Source organism: Bombyx mori, chromosome 13 (assembly GCF_030269925.1).
Source record: "Bombyx mori chromosome 13, ASM3026992v2".
Taxonomy (NCBI): Eukaryota; Metazoa; Arthropoda; class Insecta; order Lepidoptera; family Bombycidae; genus Bombyx; species Bombyx mori.
Genome location: NC_085119.1, coordinates 2,593,967 through 2,614,238, shown reverse-complemented (window position 1 = coordinate 2,614,238; position 20,272 = coordinate 2,593,967). Strand labels below are relative to the sequence as shown.

The following is a 20,272-nucleotide window of genomic DNA, read 5'->3' as shown; positions in this document are numbered from 1 at the left end:
AGAATGATTTAAAGAGCTTCAGACTTATGTCAGCTTAGAGCTATTATGGTTTTGGCGTGTGTCTGTTTATCGTTCTAATTGTTTATAATACAAATAAGATTTTGTAATGTTACTGAATACGGTTAAAAAGTAGTTTTTTTCAAGAATACAAAGGTTTTTTTGTTGTTTATGCGTTAATTGCATTAAATGCGTTTTATCACGAAAAAGAGGTTTGTTTTGAAAAATACTAGTTGGAACTATGTAGTTTGTCCTCAAGATTTCTAACAAAAACGGTTTTTGACTGAATTAATTATATTTGTATACATTTAAAAAATATTAAATTAATTATTTTTTGCGAAGATGTCATTGTGATTATGTTTTATGTTATTTAATTTCAAAAAAACACCCCACATCGACATAAAATCTCTCCTTGAGCTTAGGATCGATTGACTCGCGAGCAATTTTATGATTATGTGATATTTGGTTTTTTTTTTTCGTATTTTATACACTTTCACAAATATGTATAGACAATATCTAGTCTTTTAATTGAGTTTAATATCATATTTTCTAAAAACAAATCGTATCCGGGTCATGGCTTTAAGTGATAATTCTTTTAGTTAAAATCACCGATTTGTATGAAAATTCAAGTAGGTACAAATTATGAACACTTTGTGTGTGTTGCGATGGTTAATCGAAAACCAGAATCGACATTTTATTTTCCAGTTTTTCAAATAAAGATTTGTAAACAAGATCGTCCAACCACCTAAGCAATATAAAATAACAATACTCCAACCCTGTCGCAAATTGCTTACCAGTGGTGATTAAGGTGAAACAAAAAAAAATTCACAATGATTAATTATACTATGTATATTTTATTGCTTAGTTGGGTGGACGAGCTCACGGCCCACCTGATGTTAAGTGGTTACCGGAGCCCATAGGCATCTACAACGTAAATGGCGCCACGCACCTTGAGACATTCGTTCTAAGGTCTCAGTATAGTTACAACGGCTGCCCCGCCCTTCAAACCGAAACGCCTTACTGCTTCGCGGCAGAAATAGGCAGGATAATGGTGCCTACCTGTGCGAACTCACAAGAGGTCCTACCACCAGTAAATATCTAGCAATATCTTGCTATATTTCATAGATGCTTGAATCTTGTTATCGATATTATAATAATTCGTGAATAGCTTTATCATTTACCTATAAAAATAAATCTCATTATTTTAAATATTTCATGGTAGTTATATCAAAATATCACCCGGCTTCACTAATGTCAAACAAATTTTAACTAGGACATTTATAAAACTCGATATGTTAATATTTCGGCGAAATTTTTTGTCTTGTTCGACCGTGACATTTCAATGTTGTTATGTCGGCTTCATTAATTTTACATCTCGGCATCTCTCCACACAATATAATGTCAACGGTCCAATTAGATAATAAATTTCGGCGCATAAATGCCACTGGCATGTTTTTTTTTGTTGAAAATAACTTATTAAGTACTTACTAGTTGAAACGGCAGACTTCGTAGTGCCTCAATCGATAAATAAAAGACCTAAACTTTTGTATAAACTAAACTTAAAACAAAAAAATGAATCCGTCCAAAGGGGGGGGGGGGGGGCACATCAAAGGGAAAACAATATTGTTATTTTTATTTAATTCCGAGCATTTTCATATTTATCTACCTTTTAAACCTTCTCTGGACTTCCACAAATAATTCAAGACCAAAATTAGCCAAATCGGTCCACCCGTTCTCGAGTTTTAGCGAGACTAACGAACAGCAATTTCTTTTAAATATACAAAGACATATAGATAGATAGATAGATAGATAAGTATATAAAAAACTCAACTCTCTGAAAACCTAAAAAATGTTCGGACGAATAAAAGACATAGATGAAAACAGCTGAAAATATCCACAGAGAACTAGAAAGACATAAGATCGTTTTTAACTTTGATTCATATATTTTGCATTTTAATAGTTAATGTCACAAGGCCAACCCAAGGCCTAAGTGCTTATAATTAAGCCGGCCTAAACACCCAGAGCTTTCAACGATACTAATAATTAGCTCGCGACAAAATAAGCAGAGCGGCTTCAATACAAAATTTCATAGGGATCAATGGAATACAAATAAGCATCGGTTTAAATGTATCAATGTCTGAAAGCCGGGCAATAAATCCTGTTCAGTTTACCTTTCCAATAATGAAATATTCCGTCGTAGTGACTAAAAAAAAAGGTAGCCGAATGACCGAAACTTGTGCTATCTGGGACATTACCGGTGCAGTTTTGCACAATTTCTTACGTAAGTTATGTCGATTGAACGCGATGCGTGTGTGAGGCAATTTTCACGGCACTGTTTAATTGTCGATAGCTCGTTACGGTCAGTTTGTCTTGCGGAAATCGGGCCGTGAACTTGGCTATTAGTAAAATAACTTAATCCAGAATAAGAATCCACTGGTTATTACTTTTTATTTGTCTTGGTGGATGTACGAGATGAGATGAGATGGGAATCAGTATCAGTATCACCAATAGCAGTATTAGTTGTTTATGAACGGCTGATTCCATAAATAGTCGAAGAGAAATTGGATAAATTTACAATTTCGCGTAATCATTATTGAGTTGGGGCCTATTTCATGTATTTTCTGCCTATTTCTGTCGCGAAGTAGTCACTTGTTCTGGTTTAAAGTGTAATTGGCATTTCGACCTCATGTTTCAAGGTAAGCGTGATGTGAAAGATGTGATGACCACGGCAGTTTAAAATTGGGATAAAAAACTTCCATTTGGATGAAATAAAATTTATTGAAGTTCAATTAAAAACATCGAACTTTTAATGTTAATACCAAGTAAAACGAACCTTTAATTACAAAGATAAATATTGCGTATTAACCGAAATGCCGCTTAAACCAAATGGCCTTTCGTCCGTCGATATAATGATATTATTATTTAGTTAAGTCGTTACCTCATCATAAACACTGCATTTATCATTAACATTGCAATACTCGTCTGCCTTGAATGTTTGAACGGATTGAAATTCCTTTTATTTTATCTAAATTCTTTTTTATTGTAGCGTATTTACATAATATGGTATTTCCTTCTTCTGTACGTACATACCTTCAAAAATCTTTTCATAAATAATTCGATTCACTAATGGTCGTGTTAATTGGCTTTTTTCATACAAAAAAAAACTCATACGATACAATTTATATTTCCTCAATTGACTATCAAATTACAAGGCGTGGTAACTGGTATACTTTAGTATTTTAAAGTTCAGTTGATAATAAATTTTGTTTATTGACTCTTCATGGCTTTCTGTGGACCTGTATGTAAGTCAGTCCATCAAACTTGGTAGGAAACTACTATGTCTACTGTAAGACGCCTGGCGTTTTCATATTTAGATACAACTATGCAGGTTGAAATACCGAATTCAGGTAGCAATTTAATGCGTACCTAGGTTTCTGAACGTCAAAATGTCAGTGATCGATGTCCGCCATGACACCAATTCTCTTTCAAATCCAGCCGTCAAGAGCAACGTATCAATATTATATTTCTTCTATATTAAGTCTTAAATTTTTCAAATAAAGGATAAAATAAAAATCTCAAAACAATAAATACAGTCCACGCTCAATTACTACAACGCAACAGACATCTATAATGAAAAATAACACCGTGGAATCAATTTCAAAACTGACATGAGAACGTTTTGCGAATTAAATAGGGATTCAAACAATCCTAGACTCTTTATGCCACGAAGTAGTTACACATTTGTTCCGATACAAGGATGGTAAGATCTCTACCCGAGGAAATTGGGACTTCGATGTAAAACAACAAACTAATTAGTGCATTTCAAAATAAAGAAACCACTGTAAAAGTAATCGGAATCTTCCTTAACTAGTAAAAGTTGGTGTAGACGTTATTTATATCTTCGTTTAAATAAAAATGCCTTTCGCTTGTAACAAATACAAAAGTTAATATTTAAATCTAAGAAAATATAGATAACACTTGAATATTAAATAATTAAGCATTAGTTCGGAACTTTTAGACGCAGACTTTTATTAATGTGTTTTGAATAAATCAATAGTCAAATATATTAGTGTAATAAAAGTACATGGTGAGCTAAAATCGAATCGGATGTTTCGACAGAAGTTGTTGAATTAAAATTAAATAAAAAAAACACTTTAAAGTTCAATGATAATTAAAACATAAATAATACATTTATCTCTGTAATGATATATGGATCTGTATCAATAATTTATAATCGGATCAGCCACTTAAACTCAACTAAACTCAACATGAAGGCATAACGCGATAATATGTATATTGCTACAAACATTAATGAATATACCTAACATTCAAAATATGTTCTAAATATCAAAGGAAAAACAAATTTGTTATTTTTATTTAATTCCGAGCATTTTCATATTTATCTACCTTTTAAACCTTTTCTGGACTTCCACAAATAATTCAAGACCAAAATTAGCCAAATCGGTCCAGCCGCTCTCGAGTTTTAGCGAGACTAACGAATAGCAATTCATTTTTATATATATATAGATGTGATGTTTTCTAGAAATGCGATATGCATATTATGTTTTCTACGAGCGTTGCTTTGTTGCAAAATAAATCAATGTTCGTCGATTAAATTGCTCGTTACAACCCCGTTGCGGTGTGGTCGGTCTATATGGCATCTAGGCAGGTCGGCGCCCGATGAAAGCGAATTGCATCAAAACGAAGTCGCGTGCAACGATGCGTCGTCGTGTCGCGTGATAATTCACATCGATACAATATGTTCTTTTTTTAACGCATTCCATGTTTTTGTGTTTCTCCATTGTGCTTTAGTTGCTTGTTAATTGTTTAGTTATTGTTTCGTTTTTTTTTAATGAGCTCTGATAGACAGACGCGCCTGCGGTTTGGATTGCAAGATTGATTTGAATGACAAAGCAAATTCTGTCGCCTCTCTCGTGGCAAAAGACGGAAGTCTCAAACTATTTATTTAATAATCATACAGCACTCACTCATCAATAGATCTCCGAAACTAAAAATCCGTTGCTTTTCATTTGGCAATAGATACTCCTTTTAGGTACTTATTAAGAACGGATTTTATTTATTTATAAATATTTTTTTATAGACATATTTATGGCTCCGGCATCTGACATCATATTGTTTTTGTGGTCAATGATGACTAAGCTCTTATTCGTCGACATTTTAAATAATATAATAAAAATAAGTTATTCTATGTCATGAAATATTTTAAAAATTTTAAGCGGTCGTGTTAAATTTTAACTTGTTGAATTATCGCCCGTTGGAATAGACATAAAAATACCTGATTAAATGTGTAATGCAGTGAAATGAAAGTACCTTGAGTGAAAGCGTTTGGATTGACACGAATGATTTATTAATACGAGTACTCTTCAGACGATCCATGTAAATAGTTCGTGGTTTATAGCTTAGCTTTCAACATTGTTAAGAAGGCTTTTGGATATTTTATTTAAGGAGCCTTCTCAGTGGACAATAAAATTTAGAAAAAAGGACAGGTGTACATATAGTTTACCATGAACCTAATAGGGAGATAGTAGTGTAAAATTATTTTATCTAATATCTTGGATGATGTAAAAATTACTTGCTAACTGCATACCTGATGCAGACGACAAAGCCTAAACGCTTCATATTACCAATGTTATCGTCCGGTTAAAAAAAAACTTGTTATATCCATTTTTTTTAAAACGGCAAATTAATAATTTAAATAATAATAATAACTGGGAATAAATCACGCACGGTAATCTGGCCTCAATTTAGGATTCTCTGTGATATCGGTACCAGGGACTCATAAACGTGCTTATGTATGTTTACATAATACTCTCACAGATACTAAGTCCATTAACATCGCAAATTTTTTTCGCGGCTTGCGTTGCTTTTTTACCTTTTTTGTCGTAAAATTTTAAAATGTATCGAATTTCTTCATTAGATTCACTCATCTTGACAGTACGAAAAATAAATAAAAATCACACATTTTTCTAATTTGAATTTGGAATCATCCTGTTTAAAATTTAAACTTTTAATGATACCAAGACCAGCCAGATACAAATAGTATAGCCAAAGAGATTTTATTACAACTTCATACATACTATAATGTGAAAAGACTTTTCCATCAACCTATTATGTACATAGATATAATAACCACACAGAAATAGGGCAAGCAAATATTCTGTTCATACAGTGTTTGCACGATGCGGGAATCGAACCGACGACCCTTGTCGCAACAGTCAGGGGCGCTAATTACTGCACCATCGAGTCAGTCAAAAAATTATATTTCTTCTTCTCATTCTTATTCCACATTATGTGGGTTCGCGGCAGCATCTTCTCTTATCATTTCGCATAGGAATTTGGTATGAGTTTGACGACCAGTGGCCTCGCTGACGTCAATCCTCCCTTGGTTATATCTCCAGTAGTATAATCATGACCAGGTGCAATATAGGAAGGGACCTATTTGATGTTTAATTTACTTCCACCGTTTTTAATTCTATGATTTTCTTAGTATTGTAATAGACATTTATACTAAAATTTAGATCTTCAAATACTAATAAGATAAAAATATTACATTTTATTGGATATTCTCTATTTAATGAAAGGTTTTTTTAATTTATTTATTGCATAGATATGTGGACGGGCTCACAGCCCACCTGGTGTTAAGTGGTTACCGGAGCCCATAGACATCTACAACGTGGATGCCCCACCCTTCCAACCGAAACGCATTACTGCTTCACGGCAGAAATAGGCGGAGTGGTGGTAAATACCAGTGCGGACTCACAAGAGGTCCTGCCACCAGTAATTACACAAATTATAATTTTGCGGGTTTCATTTTTATTACACGATGTTATTCCATCACCGTGGAAGTCAATCGTGAACATTTTTTGAGTACGTATTTAATTAGAAAAATTGGTACCCGCCTGCGGGATTCGAACATCGGTGCATCGCTCGATACGAATGCACCAGACGTCTTATCCTTTAGGCCACGACAACTTTTAAAACGTCTTATTGACTTCGTGTATTATGTCCATACATATGTAGCGGTTACTTAATTAGTGGTAACCGTAACTATATAAGCTATAATTAATTATTGTAAAACCTTGTTACAGTGAATGATGCGAGTCGTGTGGTGGAGCACGGCCTTGCTGGTGCTGCTAGCTGCCGCCAGCGCCCTTCGTACCCCACAGGTACACATACCCTTATTTACTCATCTATAACGTTCAGTGTACTATCAGAGGTCGGTGCACCCTTTTAAATTATTATTTTTACTGGTGGTAGGACCTCTTGTGAGTCCGAACGGGTAGGTCCCACCACCCCGCCTATTTCTGTCGTAAAGCAGTAATGCGTTTCGGTTTGAGGGTTGGGACAGCCTTTGTCACTATACTCAGACCTTAGAACTTATATCTCAAGCTGTGTGGCGCATTTACGTTGTAGATGTCTATGGGCTCCAGTAACCACTTAACACCTGGTGGGCTGTGAGCTCGTCCTCCCATCTAAGTAATAAATATATATGTTTAGAGCAGACCGCGTGCCCAAGTTTCTTTTTAGCTGCCCATTCAACCTAATCCTAACTCTATTAAGGTTAATAAATTAGCTATCTCATTTACAATAAAACTGACTTATGATTTCGATTATTTTTTTAAATAATATACAATTAAGTATTAGAAAGAAAATCTGAGATTATATCACAAACAGGATTATGTGTTCTGTTGTTAATTATGAAACTCGTTCAAGCTGATATGGGCGTTCGGTCAATTATCAAGGTTAGAGACACAATGTTATTGATTTCATACCGCTTACTTGATGCCTTGCTTGTTCGAATGCGACACCAGGTAATTTTAATTGAAAGCCTGCGTTTTGTTGCTATATTTATTAAAACCGTCTCCTGAATTTTCCGCTTTTACTCTTGTAGTAGGAATTTACTGATCCATACTTTTATGCCGGTGTTGTATAAGTGAAGATAACGAGGGCAGCTCTCCTTTTATTATATATTTCATTATAATTACTCCTTTAATCATAATTATAATTACATTATTATTAGTGTATTTATAAATATATACATGTATATATGTGTGTGATGCGTAGAGAGTAGATGCATGTGACTAGGAGATGTATGGAAATGATAGTGCAAGGTAGAGGGGGAAGAGGTCGACCAAAGAAGACATGGATGGAGTGTATGAATGACGATATGAGAGAGAGAGAGGAGTGAGGGTTGAGATGACGGCTGATAGAAGAGAATGGAAGAGAAAAATTAGCTGTGCCGACCTCACCTAGTGGGATAAGGTGAAGAAAAACAAGGAGAAGATGTATTTTTCAATCGATAAGTACACCGCGTGTAATTTGTTTCCAAATGATTCTGGTCCACCTGATGGCTGTCTGAAAGAGATCGCTCTTAGCGATAAGACTGCCAATTGTACTTTTTTGTATTTAATGTTTCGCATTTTGTGTTCAATAAGGAATACTCTCTCTATCTCTGTCTCCCACGAGGAGGAGCGACGTCCCACTCAAGGATGCTCAAATCGACTGGATCTGGGTTGCATAGGTCCATGTACCGAATCTTGGGGAGGCCTATGTTCAACAGTGCACGTCTGTGGGTTGCTACGTAGATAAAAGGTTTCAATGATCCTTGATTAAACGAGCAAAAATGACAGAACAGATTTGAAATTTCGTTAATATTTGTTAGAGCGTTTGTTATAATAAATAGGACAGTGTGTGTGTTGTCACGATTTTATGTACGTGCGGATTATGTACGTGCAGGTGACCCGGTAATTTATGGACCAGAGAGTGACGTTTCACTTCATTATTTGTGAATTTCATATCGAAGGGTTAAATGCTATTGGGCTTAAACGACATTTATTTTTGTAATTGATGAATAAAGTGCGTTTTATTTGGTATTATTATCAACAGTTAGATGTTTTTAATTAAACTCCATTATTAAGTTTAATCCATTCAAATAGCTGAAGAAGTTTTTTTTTTAATGATTTTTTTTCCAAATTTTAAACTTTATGTAGTTGTTCCGTAAAGCTGCAAAAACGTCGCTTTAAACAAATAGCTTTTTACGCCTCTATATATTACACGAGTAAAGTCCCGAGGCATATCTAGTATGCTGTAAAATGATTTATTATTGGCTAATCAAGTAAATAACTACCTATATATTGTCAAAAATAAAACTTACTTTACTTACTTAGGCATAGTTAATCATATAAAAGTGTTCATGATCAACTTACTACCATCCACCTTGAGATATTAGGTCTGAGTCTCGGTTGTACTGTGTAACGACTGTCCCACCCTTCAGACTGGAAAGTATGACTGCGTTGTGGCAGAATTAGGCAGGCTTGTAGTACATACCCGCATGCATCTCATACACTCTTCACCGGTACTTAAGTATGATGAAAGTTGAAACGTATTTACCGCCTCCGAGCATAAAAGAGCCATCATCGTTCAAGTATTATGACAGTACTTATCAAAATTTGACAGATCACAGCAAAAAACTTTCGAAATGATGCAATAAAAAAGTAACATCGATTATTAACGTGCTTACAGCCGTTTGTAATTGCGAATGAATTACGGATTAATAACACAGCTTTCTATGTGAGCAGTGGCTATTTGACAATTTTGTTTCATAGAAAAATCTACTTTAGCTGAAGCAATTTAAAAAGGAATGTTGCATGACTGATAATAATACACTTAAGACACAGAACAGTTCTTAATATTTTATAAGACTGTTTAAAAAATTGTTGACAAATGTTATGGTGATCACCAATTTGTAAAAATCGTCGCGGATCTAACGATAAGACGCCTGGTGTACTTATTTTATTTATTTATTTTTTATTGCTTGGATGGGTGGACGAGCTCACAGCACACCTGGTGTTAAGTGGTTACTGGAGCCCATGGACATCTCCAACGTAAATGCGCCACCCACCTCGAGATATAAGTTCTAAGGTCTCAGTATAGTTACAACGGCTACCCCACTCTTCAAACCGAATAATACAATTTAAAATATTAGAAGGTACCAATTATTCGGAAATCTTTGTTTCAAGACGTTATTCAATAAAAATCTAAATTTGGAATGTAAACCACTTGTTTCGTAATAATTTGCTGATTAAAACGAAAATTAATTAAGAAAAAACCAGATGCATATGCATAAAGAATTTTATTATATGATATTCTAATTTACGTATTCATGTAATGTTATTTTTTAAGTTATAAAGCTTATCGTAATAAGAGTTTAAATAATGCACGCTGTAAAATTATATGTGATGTTTGACTCAGTTTTAAGAAATTTTATGAAACTAACAGCGAATCAAGCAGGTGAAGAAGTAATAATATATTATTTAGAAATCAGGATCGAGAAATTGCACATAGGATTAACAAAGAATGCTACCTGTATATGTTAACAATTTACTAATATTCATAATATTGTATTAGCATTGTTAATACTAAATGGGTGGTGGCACTGGCACGGCAATATCCATGGGCGCAGGTAGCCCAATTGCCCCTGATAGGCCATCATTACTTTAGTCGTGTAAAGTATTTAAAAAGCGATTTCATGATCCAAATGATCCCAGAAATCTAAACTACCCGAACTCCTACTTAAATATTTTGTATGAAATGTAAAAAAAGCTTGTCAAATATTTGCGAATGTTCCTAAGCTCTTATCAGATTGGCATATTGTTTTTGTGCATGTTCGAAATTTATCTTTAATCCACTGTCTCATATTTAATGTGTCGCCTTATCATCACCGGTCCCAGGACACATCGTCAGATCAGTGTTCTTCCCACAAATCACTGAATAAGATAATAAGAAAGAGGTTTGCCAAAATTACGGTCATTGCACTGAATTTTATTGCGTAATGCTACCGTTAATTCGTCTGTAACATGCAACGCATTGTATGACTTTACAATACTTAGATCATAGCTGCAATCACGTAGGTTACAGACCAGACAGATCTTAAGTGAATTTTTGATATTGAGATAGACGGTTACACGTGACTTCCAAAACTAAACCTATCTATATCTTTTCTATTATCTCTTATAGTATTTTTATAGTTATGATTAGAACTAATTTTGCGGCTTGATTTTGCATTTTTAACTTAAGATTTGGGGCTCATTGTTATTTTGTTAACAATATTTCACTTCTGGTTCCTAAAAATTGTATATCTTTTAAATAGCTTAATTTAAAATAAATTTAAATGACCGCAGTAAATATATTTTTAAACCAACTTTAAGAAGCGGAGAAGGAACTTTTTTCTAGGCGAACCGATTTTTATGATTCTATTTTATGATTTGTTTGAAAGTTGGTGTTTCTCATTTGGTCCCATATAATTTTTCTGAACGGTAGTTTCTGGGTTATTTTTAATGACGCAAATTAAATTGAATTCAACTACATTCATGATATTCTCGGTGTATACTGTCGGTTTTCTTTTATGTTAAAAATTTGTACCCATGTTGAGAAAATTAAAGTTTTCAATAGATACTAATCAAAGAGAAAAAGAAAATTGAAAAACAGAAAGGAAATTATTGGTCCGTTTCTATGCATGAAACATGTTCACCGTTGAAGCTGTTTATTCTAGTTTTGGTTTCGGGAATGTTTTCTTGTGTACATACCTTGAATAATCTAAAATATGAAATTGCTCGTGATGTGTCCCCCGTCGGACGGATTTCTTTTGTTTGTTTTAAGTTTATTTTATGCAAAAGTTTAGGTCTTTTATTTATCGATTGAGGCACTACGAAGTCCGCTGGGTCAGCTCGTTTATAATATAATTTAGGTTTTAATGTTAAATCACCGGCAACTATTCAGTCTTGCTGCATCATGCATCTTTGCGACGCAATGGAGCGATTCCGTTCATTATCCGTCAGTTTGAGTAACATAGCATTTGCGAATCCAATTCGCGTTAATGACAGCTAAGAAATTATGATGTTTTGGAAACAGTAAAATTTACAGGCTATTATTGCATTTGATTTCGATCGTTTTAAAGGTGTTTAGATGTATCATTCGATCTTGTCTGGAGATCAAGCTCCACGATTCCCTTCACGAGGCCAAGAATCGCGATAGGTTGAGAATAACTGTACAAGAGAGATTGATGTAGCGGAAGAGTCACGACCCTCAGTAATGAGGAGGACAATGCAAGGAGGAGGAGAAATGTATGATATGACTTTTCATCTTCTTACATTTTTTAATTGGATTACGTTGGTAAAATTAAAAGCAATGTTAGTGGATGACCATTTCGGTGTAAAAATAAATTTAATGGTTGATCATAGAGATTTTATTTTTGTGTGGGCGATTTAAGAAAAGAAAAAAAGAACCAATTTATTAATTTCCGTCGGCAAAGAAGCTATAATGCAAGTCGTCATTAATGACAATGACAATGCTAAAACAGTGAACGATATATAATTGTATGTATAAACGCGTATGGGCATACGTCGGGACGGAAATAGTCATATTGAGTTGTTGAATTGCAAACGCTATGCCTTAAGGTACTATTCAATAAAAATCAGAAAAAATAAGATAGTGCTTGTAACCTCAAGCACGAATTTTATCACATAAGCCGCCTGCGTTTATAGTCTCATATCTTTTAATAAGGTACTTAATATTCACGCTATAATCAGTAATAGTGATAAAAATCAATAAAGCCAATAATATACTGTTTTATTTGATGTCAAAGCTATCGTTTTCCCACGCGTCTTGTAGTCAAGTTGATCGCGTGTACCGCGCTATGTCACTGTGTCATCATAAACGTAGAGATTAATGACCTTTGATGTCTTAATAATGGAACAGTCGTTTTAGAAGTACCTAAAGAATGAGGGCAGACAGGATACCATTTTACATCAATTCGACATCGTTGACATTAGCGAATGGATTGAAAATGGCAGTATTTGACAGCTGAATATTATGCTTTTTTTATTGCCCTTGTAGGTGACGATCACGTGACCACGACTGCTCTGCCAAGAGCAACCGATTATGATGATGAGGTAGACGAGCATACGGCCCACCTGATGGTGAGTAGTTACCGTCGCCCATGGACTTCAGCAATGCCAGGGGTAGAGCCAAGCCGCTGCGTGCTAACAAGCCAAATTAAGATACCAGTTTGAAGTTCAATAAACAACAATAATCTAGCGGATCTATTTTAATGAGTGATAGACAAATATTTGATTTTTAAGTGTTACGTTTTTCGGCAGGCCACGGAATCCTAAATGATTTCACCATTTTTAGGCAGCAGTTAACAGTTTATAAGATAATATAACAAAGCCTTAATCTGTGTTTAGTATAGATTCAAATGATAAAAGCGTAATAATTGCAATTGAATTGTAACAATCTTGATAACAGTGTAATAATAGGTCTCACGAAGGTCAGAGGCGTGAGAGGAAATCGATAAAAATATTAATTTTAATGTCTCAGTATATGGTCGTGGCTAAAAGTATATTTCATAGTAAGGACGTAAGGACAATGTATCTGGTAATGTTGATAAATGTGTGCATGCCAAATGGTATTACAGGATAGTTTATTAATCCCCTAATTATAATTTCACTAACATATTATTAACATGATGTCACATTAAATTATTTAGTTGGGGATTATACATTACAAGCAAGAAACAAAATCAATAAATAGTGATTTTGTTTAGAATACTTTATTAATTCAAATAATTATTAATTTTTAATATTTAAAAAAAGGGTTAAAATATTAATTTTTTATCGGCACTGTACGAAAAATAGATTAGACTGTGTATAGTGAGTGGGAGTGTAAAAAATGACGAAGTACAAGATTTTTATCTCAGCTGAATAACGAAAGCTTCTGAAGGTGTTTAAAATTTTCTAGTCGATTCTTATTGTTTTTTTTATTGCTTAGATGGTTGGACGAGCTCACAGCCCACCTGGTGTTAAGTGGTTACTGGAGCCCATAGACATCTACAACGTAAATGCGCCACCCACCTTGAGATATAAGTTCTAATGTCTTAAGTATAGTTACAACGGCTGCCCCACCCTTCAAACCGAAACGCATTACTGATTCACGGCAGAAATAGGCAGGGTGATGGTACCTATCCGCGCGGACTCACAAGAGGTCCTACCACCAGTAAAAAGTAGTCGTAGTAGTGGTAGTCGACGACGTCTTAAACTTGATGAGAATTGAGCAAACATCGACAAAGAAATAGATACAAGTCAAGCTAATGAGACCAGCATCTTGTGGCACGTACGAAATTTAGCTTCTGCGTTGTCAAACTAGAACCACCAACTTCTTAATGGAGCGTGAAATGTATTGACACAATAAATCAGCGGTACATAGAGTAATTTAAAATTACCTTCTGACAAGATTATTAGCTAAATTTTGCAGTACTTAAATTGTAGTGACGTTTAAAATTACGCCTGACTGGAACTTTAGAATGTTTAGCTGCAATCTGTCAACTAGATGCGCTAGTCTTTCCTTCATCCGATACATATTTTGAAACCAGTTATGTGATTAGGTAACCTTTGTAAATCAAATCAAAAATGAAAATGGGAACAATTCACGTACGGTCATCCGCCCTCTTTTCTCTGTGTTATGGGTACCAGAGACGGACATACATACTTCCATACGTTTAAACATATAAATAGATAATAAACACCCAGGTAGACAGCAAATAAGGTTGTTCATCATACAAATGCTTTCCCGATCTTTTGAAAGGTGGGGCAGCCGTTGTAACTATACAGAGACCTTAGAACTTATATCTCAAGGTGGGTGGCCCATTTACGTTGTAGATGTCTATGGGCTCCAGTAACCACTTAGCACCAGGTGGGCTGTGAGCTCGTCCACACTTCTAAGCAATAAAAAAAAATTAGGAATCGAACCCAAAACCCACGGCAACAGTTAGGGTCGTTTTCATCGTCTTCAGCACTTCCTATTTATATGAGAGTTTGCACCCGCATTAGCGACCGATGACAAATAAAATAATTTTATAACCACGCTCTAATATCTTAACCAGAATCGATTGGTTAAAAAAGGAACAAGAGAAACTAACAATTTGTTACTTTGGTTTTTAGTGTATCTTGGCAACACCTGTGAACTTTCAGAGATGTTAAACATTAGATGTCAGCTTATTACTTTTACTGGTGGTAGGACCTCTCGTGAGTCAGCGCGGGTGGGTACCACTATTCCTATTTCTACCGTGAAGCAGTAATGCGTTTCGGTTTGAAGGGTGGGGCAGCCGGCATACTTGAGACCTTAGAACTTATATCTCAAGGTTGGTGGCGCATTTACGTTGTGGATGTCTATGGGCTCCAGTAACCACTTAACACCAGGTGGGCTGTGAGCTCGTTCACCCATATAAACAATTCAAAAAAAAAATAATGTTTACATTTCTAACTTGAATAAACATGAATTAACAAAAGAGTTCAATGCTTTTTTAATATACTTTTTTCCTATACTAACCGATTCATTTTTTTGTTGTTGTTGTTGTGTTTATTAGCTACTAGCGGGCTTCGATATTATAAAAGATATTTATGAAATATGTAATATTAATTGACATCTGGCTTCATAACTCTAGGCTCTTACTGTCTATACCTCTATGGGTTTCGGGCCATAATGTTGAAATCAAAAGTAGGTTTTCTATTTCCAATCGCCACTGTTAGAGCTTTTTTTTTTTTTTTTTTTTTTCCACAGGAGAAAATCGCCGGATCCCCACCCGCGCGGCAGGTGGGGTATGTGGGAGTTGAACCTCACTAAAAACTCCTGCCGCTCACAACCGGCGCCCTACCTCGGACCGGGCCGGAGCCCAGTCGGGGCTATTGAAACGGCGGGACAGGGTTGACGCAGAGCACATTACATCCATCCCACCGTCCCACGGACGCCGGACCGGTGGCCGCCAGCGAAACGACCACCGGTTCCCTCGTTCAGCGGGCCGAGAGCCCGCTTTGATGGCGCCGCGTTACACCTTCCCCCAGAGCGGTCGGGGGAACGCGGTCTACCATCACCCGGCTTCCTATTGCGGGTGAGCGTGCAGAGCACGCCACCCCTCGTCTGGGTCCCTCCCCGCACAAAACGGGTGGGACCCCTAGCTCTTAGGGGGCCAGGTCACGGATACGACCCCGGTCCCGACCCCCTGCTCGGCGGCGGCGGGTTTCTGCGTAGTGAGGAGAGCTTTCCCTCACTCGCCCCGCCGCCTCCTTCTGCGAGATGGTGCACTCGCAGAAGTCGAGCATAGCCTTCCATGACTCATCGCCGCCAAGCATCGACGCCACGACGCCAGGCAGCGACAAGTCAGGTCCTATCTTTGCGACCAGGACACGGCGCTGCACCTCCCAAGCGGGGCAGACAGCGAGCGTATGCTCCGCCGTGTCCAGGTCGTGTCCACAATGGTGACACCTCGTCGTCGGCTCAGCCCCTATCCGGCGCAGGTACTTCCCGAAGCATCCGTGCCCGGTCAGCACCTGCACCAGACGAAAGGTGAGACGTCCCTCGCCACGATTCACCCAGTCATCAAAGACCGGGTAAACCGCCTCGACGGTCCGTAGCCCCCACGCGGGGTTGGCCAATCGCCTCGACCACGACTCGAGCACGGACCGCCGAGAATGGGCCTTCCGCGCCCGCAGCTCACTCTCGGGGACACGCGCCACGCCCCGAGCACGAAGCTCGCTGCGCCACCGATAGTCGGCAGCGAGCGACTCCGCCTCCAGCTCCCATGGCGGCGTCCCCGCCAAAACACACGCCGCCTCGAAGGAGACGGTGCGATATCCGCGGATGACCCTGATGGCAACGGTGCGCTGCGGCCGGCGCAAGAACCGAGCCATAGTGGCCCGGTTGCGCGGCTCAGCCCACACAGGTGCACCGTACAGGGCCATCGATCGCACCACCCCCGCGTAGAGACGGCGCACAACCTGATCCGGTCCCCCAATATTCGGGAGCAGCCGGCTCAAAGAACCGGCCGTCCCCATCAATCGGGGGACCAGCTCCGCAAAGTGAGCACGAAAGGCCCACCGGCTGTCCAACACGAGGCCGAGGTACTTCAACTGCACCCCGACCCCTATCCGGACGCCTCCAACCACGATGTGGGTGTCAACAGGTGGCGCCCTCCGCGGCCCGTGAAACCACAGAGCCTCGGATTTATTGAGCGCCACGTCGAGACCCAGCCTCCTTATCCTTCCGACGACGAGGGCCACTCCCGCTGTGGCGAGACGGGCAGACTCCCTAAAATCATCCCCCCGGGCCACGACCAACGTGTCGTCCGCGTAACAAATAACGCGGAGGCCCGGGAGGAGGGCGCCCCTCAGCACCCAGTCGTACCCGATATTCCACAAGAGGGGGCCGAGAACCGACCCCTGCGGAACACCACGCACAACCGGAAAACGATGAAGGGTCCCACCGTACCCGGTACATACGACCGACCTGGCCCCCAAATAGGACCCAACCAGCCGGCGGAGGTAGAGGGGCACTCCATGCCTCTCTGAGAACCCCCAGTGCCCCCCCTATCACGGTCCAGGGCAGAGTGTTAAATGCGTTGGCGATGTCAAGAGACACCGCCAGCGCCACCCCACCCCGAGAAACGGCCTCGTCCGAGAGGGACCGCACGCGAAGAATTGCATCCACGGTCGAACGGCCCTCCCGGAAGCCGTACTGCTCCGCCGACAGGTCAGGCCCCACCCCGACCAGGTGCCGAACGATGCGGGCAGCCAGAATACGTTCCAGCAATTTTCCCGCCTCGTCCAGCAGCACGATAGGACGATACCCGGCGGCTGTATCCACCGGGCGCGTGGGTTGGTTTTTTACTGCCATAGTCTGTGTCAATGTCGAATATTCGTTCCGGTGATTAAAATTATTCGCTTTCGTAACTTCATTAATCTTTTTGTGTTTCCTTACGTCACTCGATTTATGTGTACCGATAATTGGGACGTCCTATTTACAATTCATTTGAAAATACAGTTAACACGCCTTTAGTGGTCACACGATAGGTTTTTCCCATTTATACCTATAGCTATACGAGACAAGAATGTGCTTGTTGCGAGATTGCAAAAATTAAATATCTTTATTATTTATATTATGATACGACTGGGTGTCTTGTAATAGCGTTTACTAATTTAGGTCATAGGGGTAATCGATAATAACATTTCCTTCAAGATCTTTCGCGTTTTTAAATTCTTTTATATCTGAAGTTGAGCTAAATAGATCATGCCCAGATCATGATCCTCCTCCTCCTCCTCCTTGCGTCAGTTTCCTCATTACTGAGGGTCGTGGTCATGGCCTTGAAACAGTTTGTTTTTTGTAATGCACCGCCATCTGTTCCTATCTGCAGCTGAGTGCAGAGCATCGTGCACTGTTGTATCAAGGGCTGCACGAATCTGGTCCGTCCAACGGGTCGAGTTCCTGCCTCTTGGTCGCATGCCCTCGACCTTTCCAGTGACCACCAATTTCTCTAAGTTGTCACTGTTTTTCCTTGCAATGTGGCCAAAGTATTCAAGAATCCTTCCATGATCATGTCAAGTCTATTTCTTGAAAAAAATGTAAATAAAATCATATCTTAATATTTCATGTACGTGGAATTCCGTAGTAAGCCACAGTGAATTTTCGTAAGAACACTTGTTACACTGACCTGATGAGTCGTATTCGCTTTTCTGGTCAGCTAATCAAAGTTTTCCGCATGAAAACCTGATGTTGCAACCCTCCACGTTCTGATTACGGTGACGGTGAAATCATTCGAGTGCCGATCATTTCAAAGTCCACATAACAAGGGTGTTTACGATTTGTGTTTGTACTTTGTAAGCACAGCGGCAAATTAAAAATAGCAGCTACGATTTTTTTTGCGAAATGAAATACAAATTAAACATGTAAAACCAATGGCAGTGTCGTCATAAAAATAAATAAAGCCAATACTTTTGACAATTGCCTTCTTGAGAGAAGTGTACAGTATGATAACTTAATTTTTTTTAAATACGGTGTAGATTTAATTACAACGGTTACTTTTACAGTATAATCTCGTGTTTTATTATGTTATTATATTACTTTCGACGTTTTGAATACCATGTATTGCGGTAGGCAGCGACTTGGCTCTGCCCCTGGCATTGCTGAAGTCCATGGGCGACGGTAACCACTCACGACCAGGTGGGCCGTATGCTCGTCTGCCTACAAGGGCAATAAAAAAAATATGTAAATATATAGTTTTCGACCCTAAGTAGTTTTAATTTTGTCTGTAACTTGCGTCAATCAAAGACAAGATTATAATGTAGATTAATTTATAATTATAACTCTCCGAACTACATTATTTTTGACGGATTTCTCGCCAACGAAAATCAATTTTCCTGTATTTTTCTAAAATTTTTACGTAATAAGTAATTTTAGATAATTCTAGCTAAAGCTATTAAAAATATCTTTAATACAAACAAAAGATGCTCAAGAGTTGACAAGAAACCAAAAAAATATGTGATCACGTAATCGGAAAGTGATGAACTTGAAAACAAAATTTCTCATTGACCTTTCGACGTTTCCAGAAATGGCATTAATAAAATTATACGTCGCTTACAACTACGTAATTATCCGCATAAAGTTATTGTTTCTTTTTCTTGTCGTTGCGCACGGCGGTTGTCAAGGTGATTGATACGAAAGTTATTGAATAGATAATAATTGTCTTTGTAAATTTTTATTGTTGCAAGTAAACTTCAGAATTCGTCTCTGTATTTTCATCGAACGCTAGTTAAGTATTTTTTTTATTTATTGCTTAGATAGGTGGATAATCTCGAGGTCTATCTTTTAAGTGGGTACCAAAGACATAAGGTCTAAGGTCTTAGTTTTAACTGTACAACGGCTGCACCACCCTCAAAATCACAACACATGATTGCTTCGTGGTAAAAATAGGCCGGATCATGGTACCTATACGCACGGGCTCTCAAGACACTCTACTACCAAACCCTCTATTCAGAGAAACATCTCTTAATGTCGAGTGAATGACGAACAAACCCAAAACCCAGTATTGTCAATCTAATAGGTCGACCACATTAACATATCTTTGTTCAAACGAAATCCGATTCTAAGCCACTCTCAATAAGGTAAGCTTCGGTTATGTTTCGTCGTGGTTCAGAACAAAGAACATAAGTCGCCAAGGTTCTGAACTGCACGTGACAAGAATGAATTTTTATTTTACTTTCATTTCTTCTTTATTTTGTTTCGGTTGCTCTGAGCGTAGAAAAAAACAAATGGGGCTCAAATTACAGTTCAGACAGCGAACTCACGTCTCTGAGGGGCTGTCGACATTCAAGTTGTGATGCTTATGAGCTTTTGTAGGCACTCGTGATCCCTTTTAACCCCCTCCCCC

General features: G+C 38.1%; 1 protein-coding gene across 9 annotated transcripts in view; it reads left to right on the top strand.

The window, feature by feature from the left end:
* Positions 1-20,272, top strand: part of LOC101745825 (mucin-3A) — a 118,670-nt gene that overhangs the window by 23,319 nt on the left and 75,079 nt on the right. For all 9 annotated transcript variants that reach the window (XM_021349081.3, XM_012691854.4, XM_062671657.1 and 6 more), the window contains one exon: positions 7,107-7,184. In XM_021349081.3, the coding sequence (XP_021204756.1) occupies positions 7,110-7,184 (75 nt within the window). In that variant the 5' untranslated portion in view covers positions 7,107-7,109. The remainder of the gene's footprint in view (positions 1-7,106; positions 7,185-20,272) is intronic.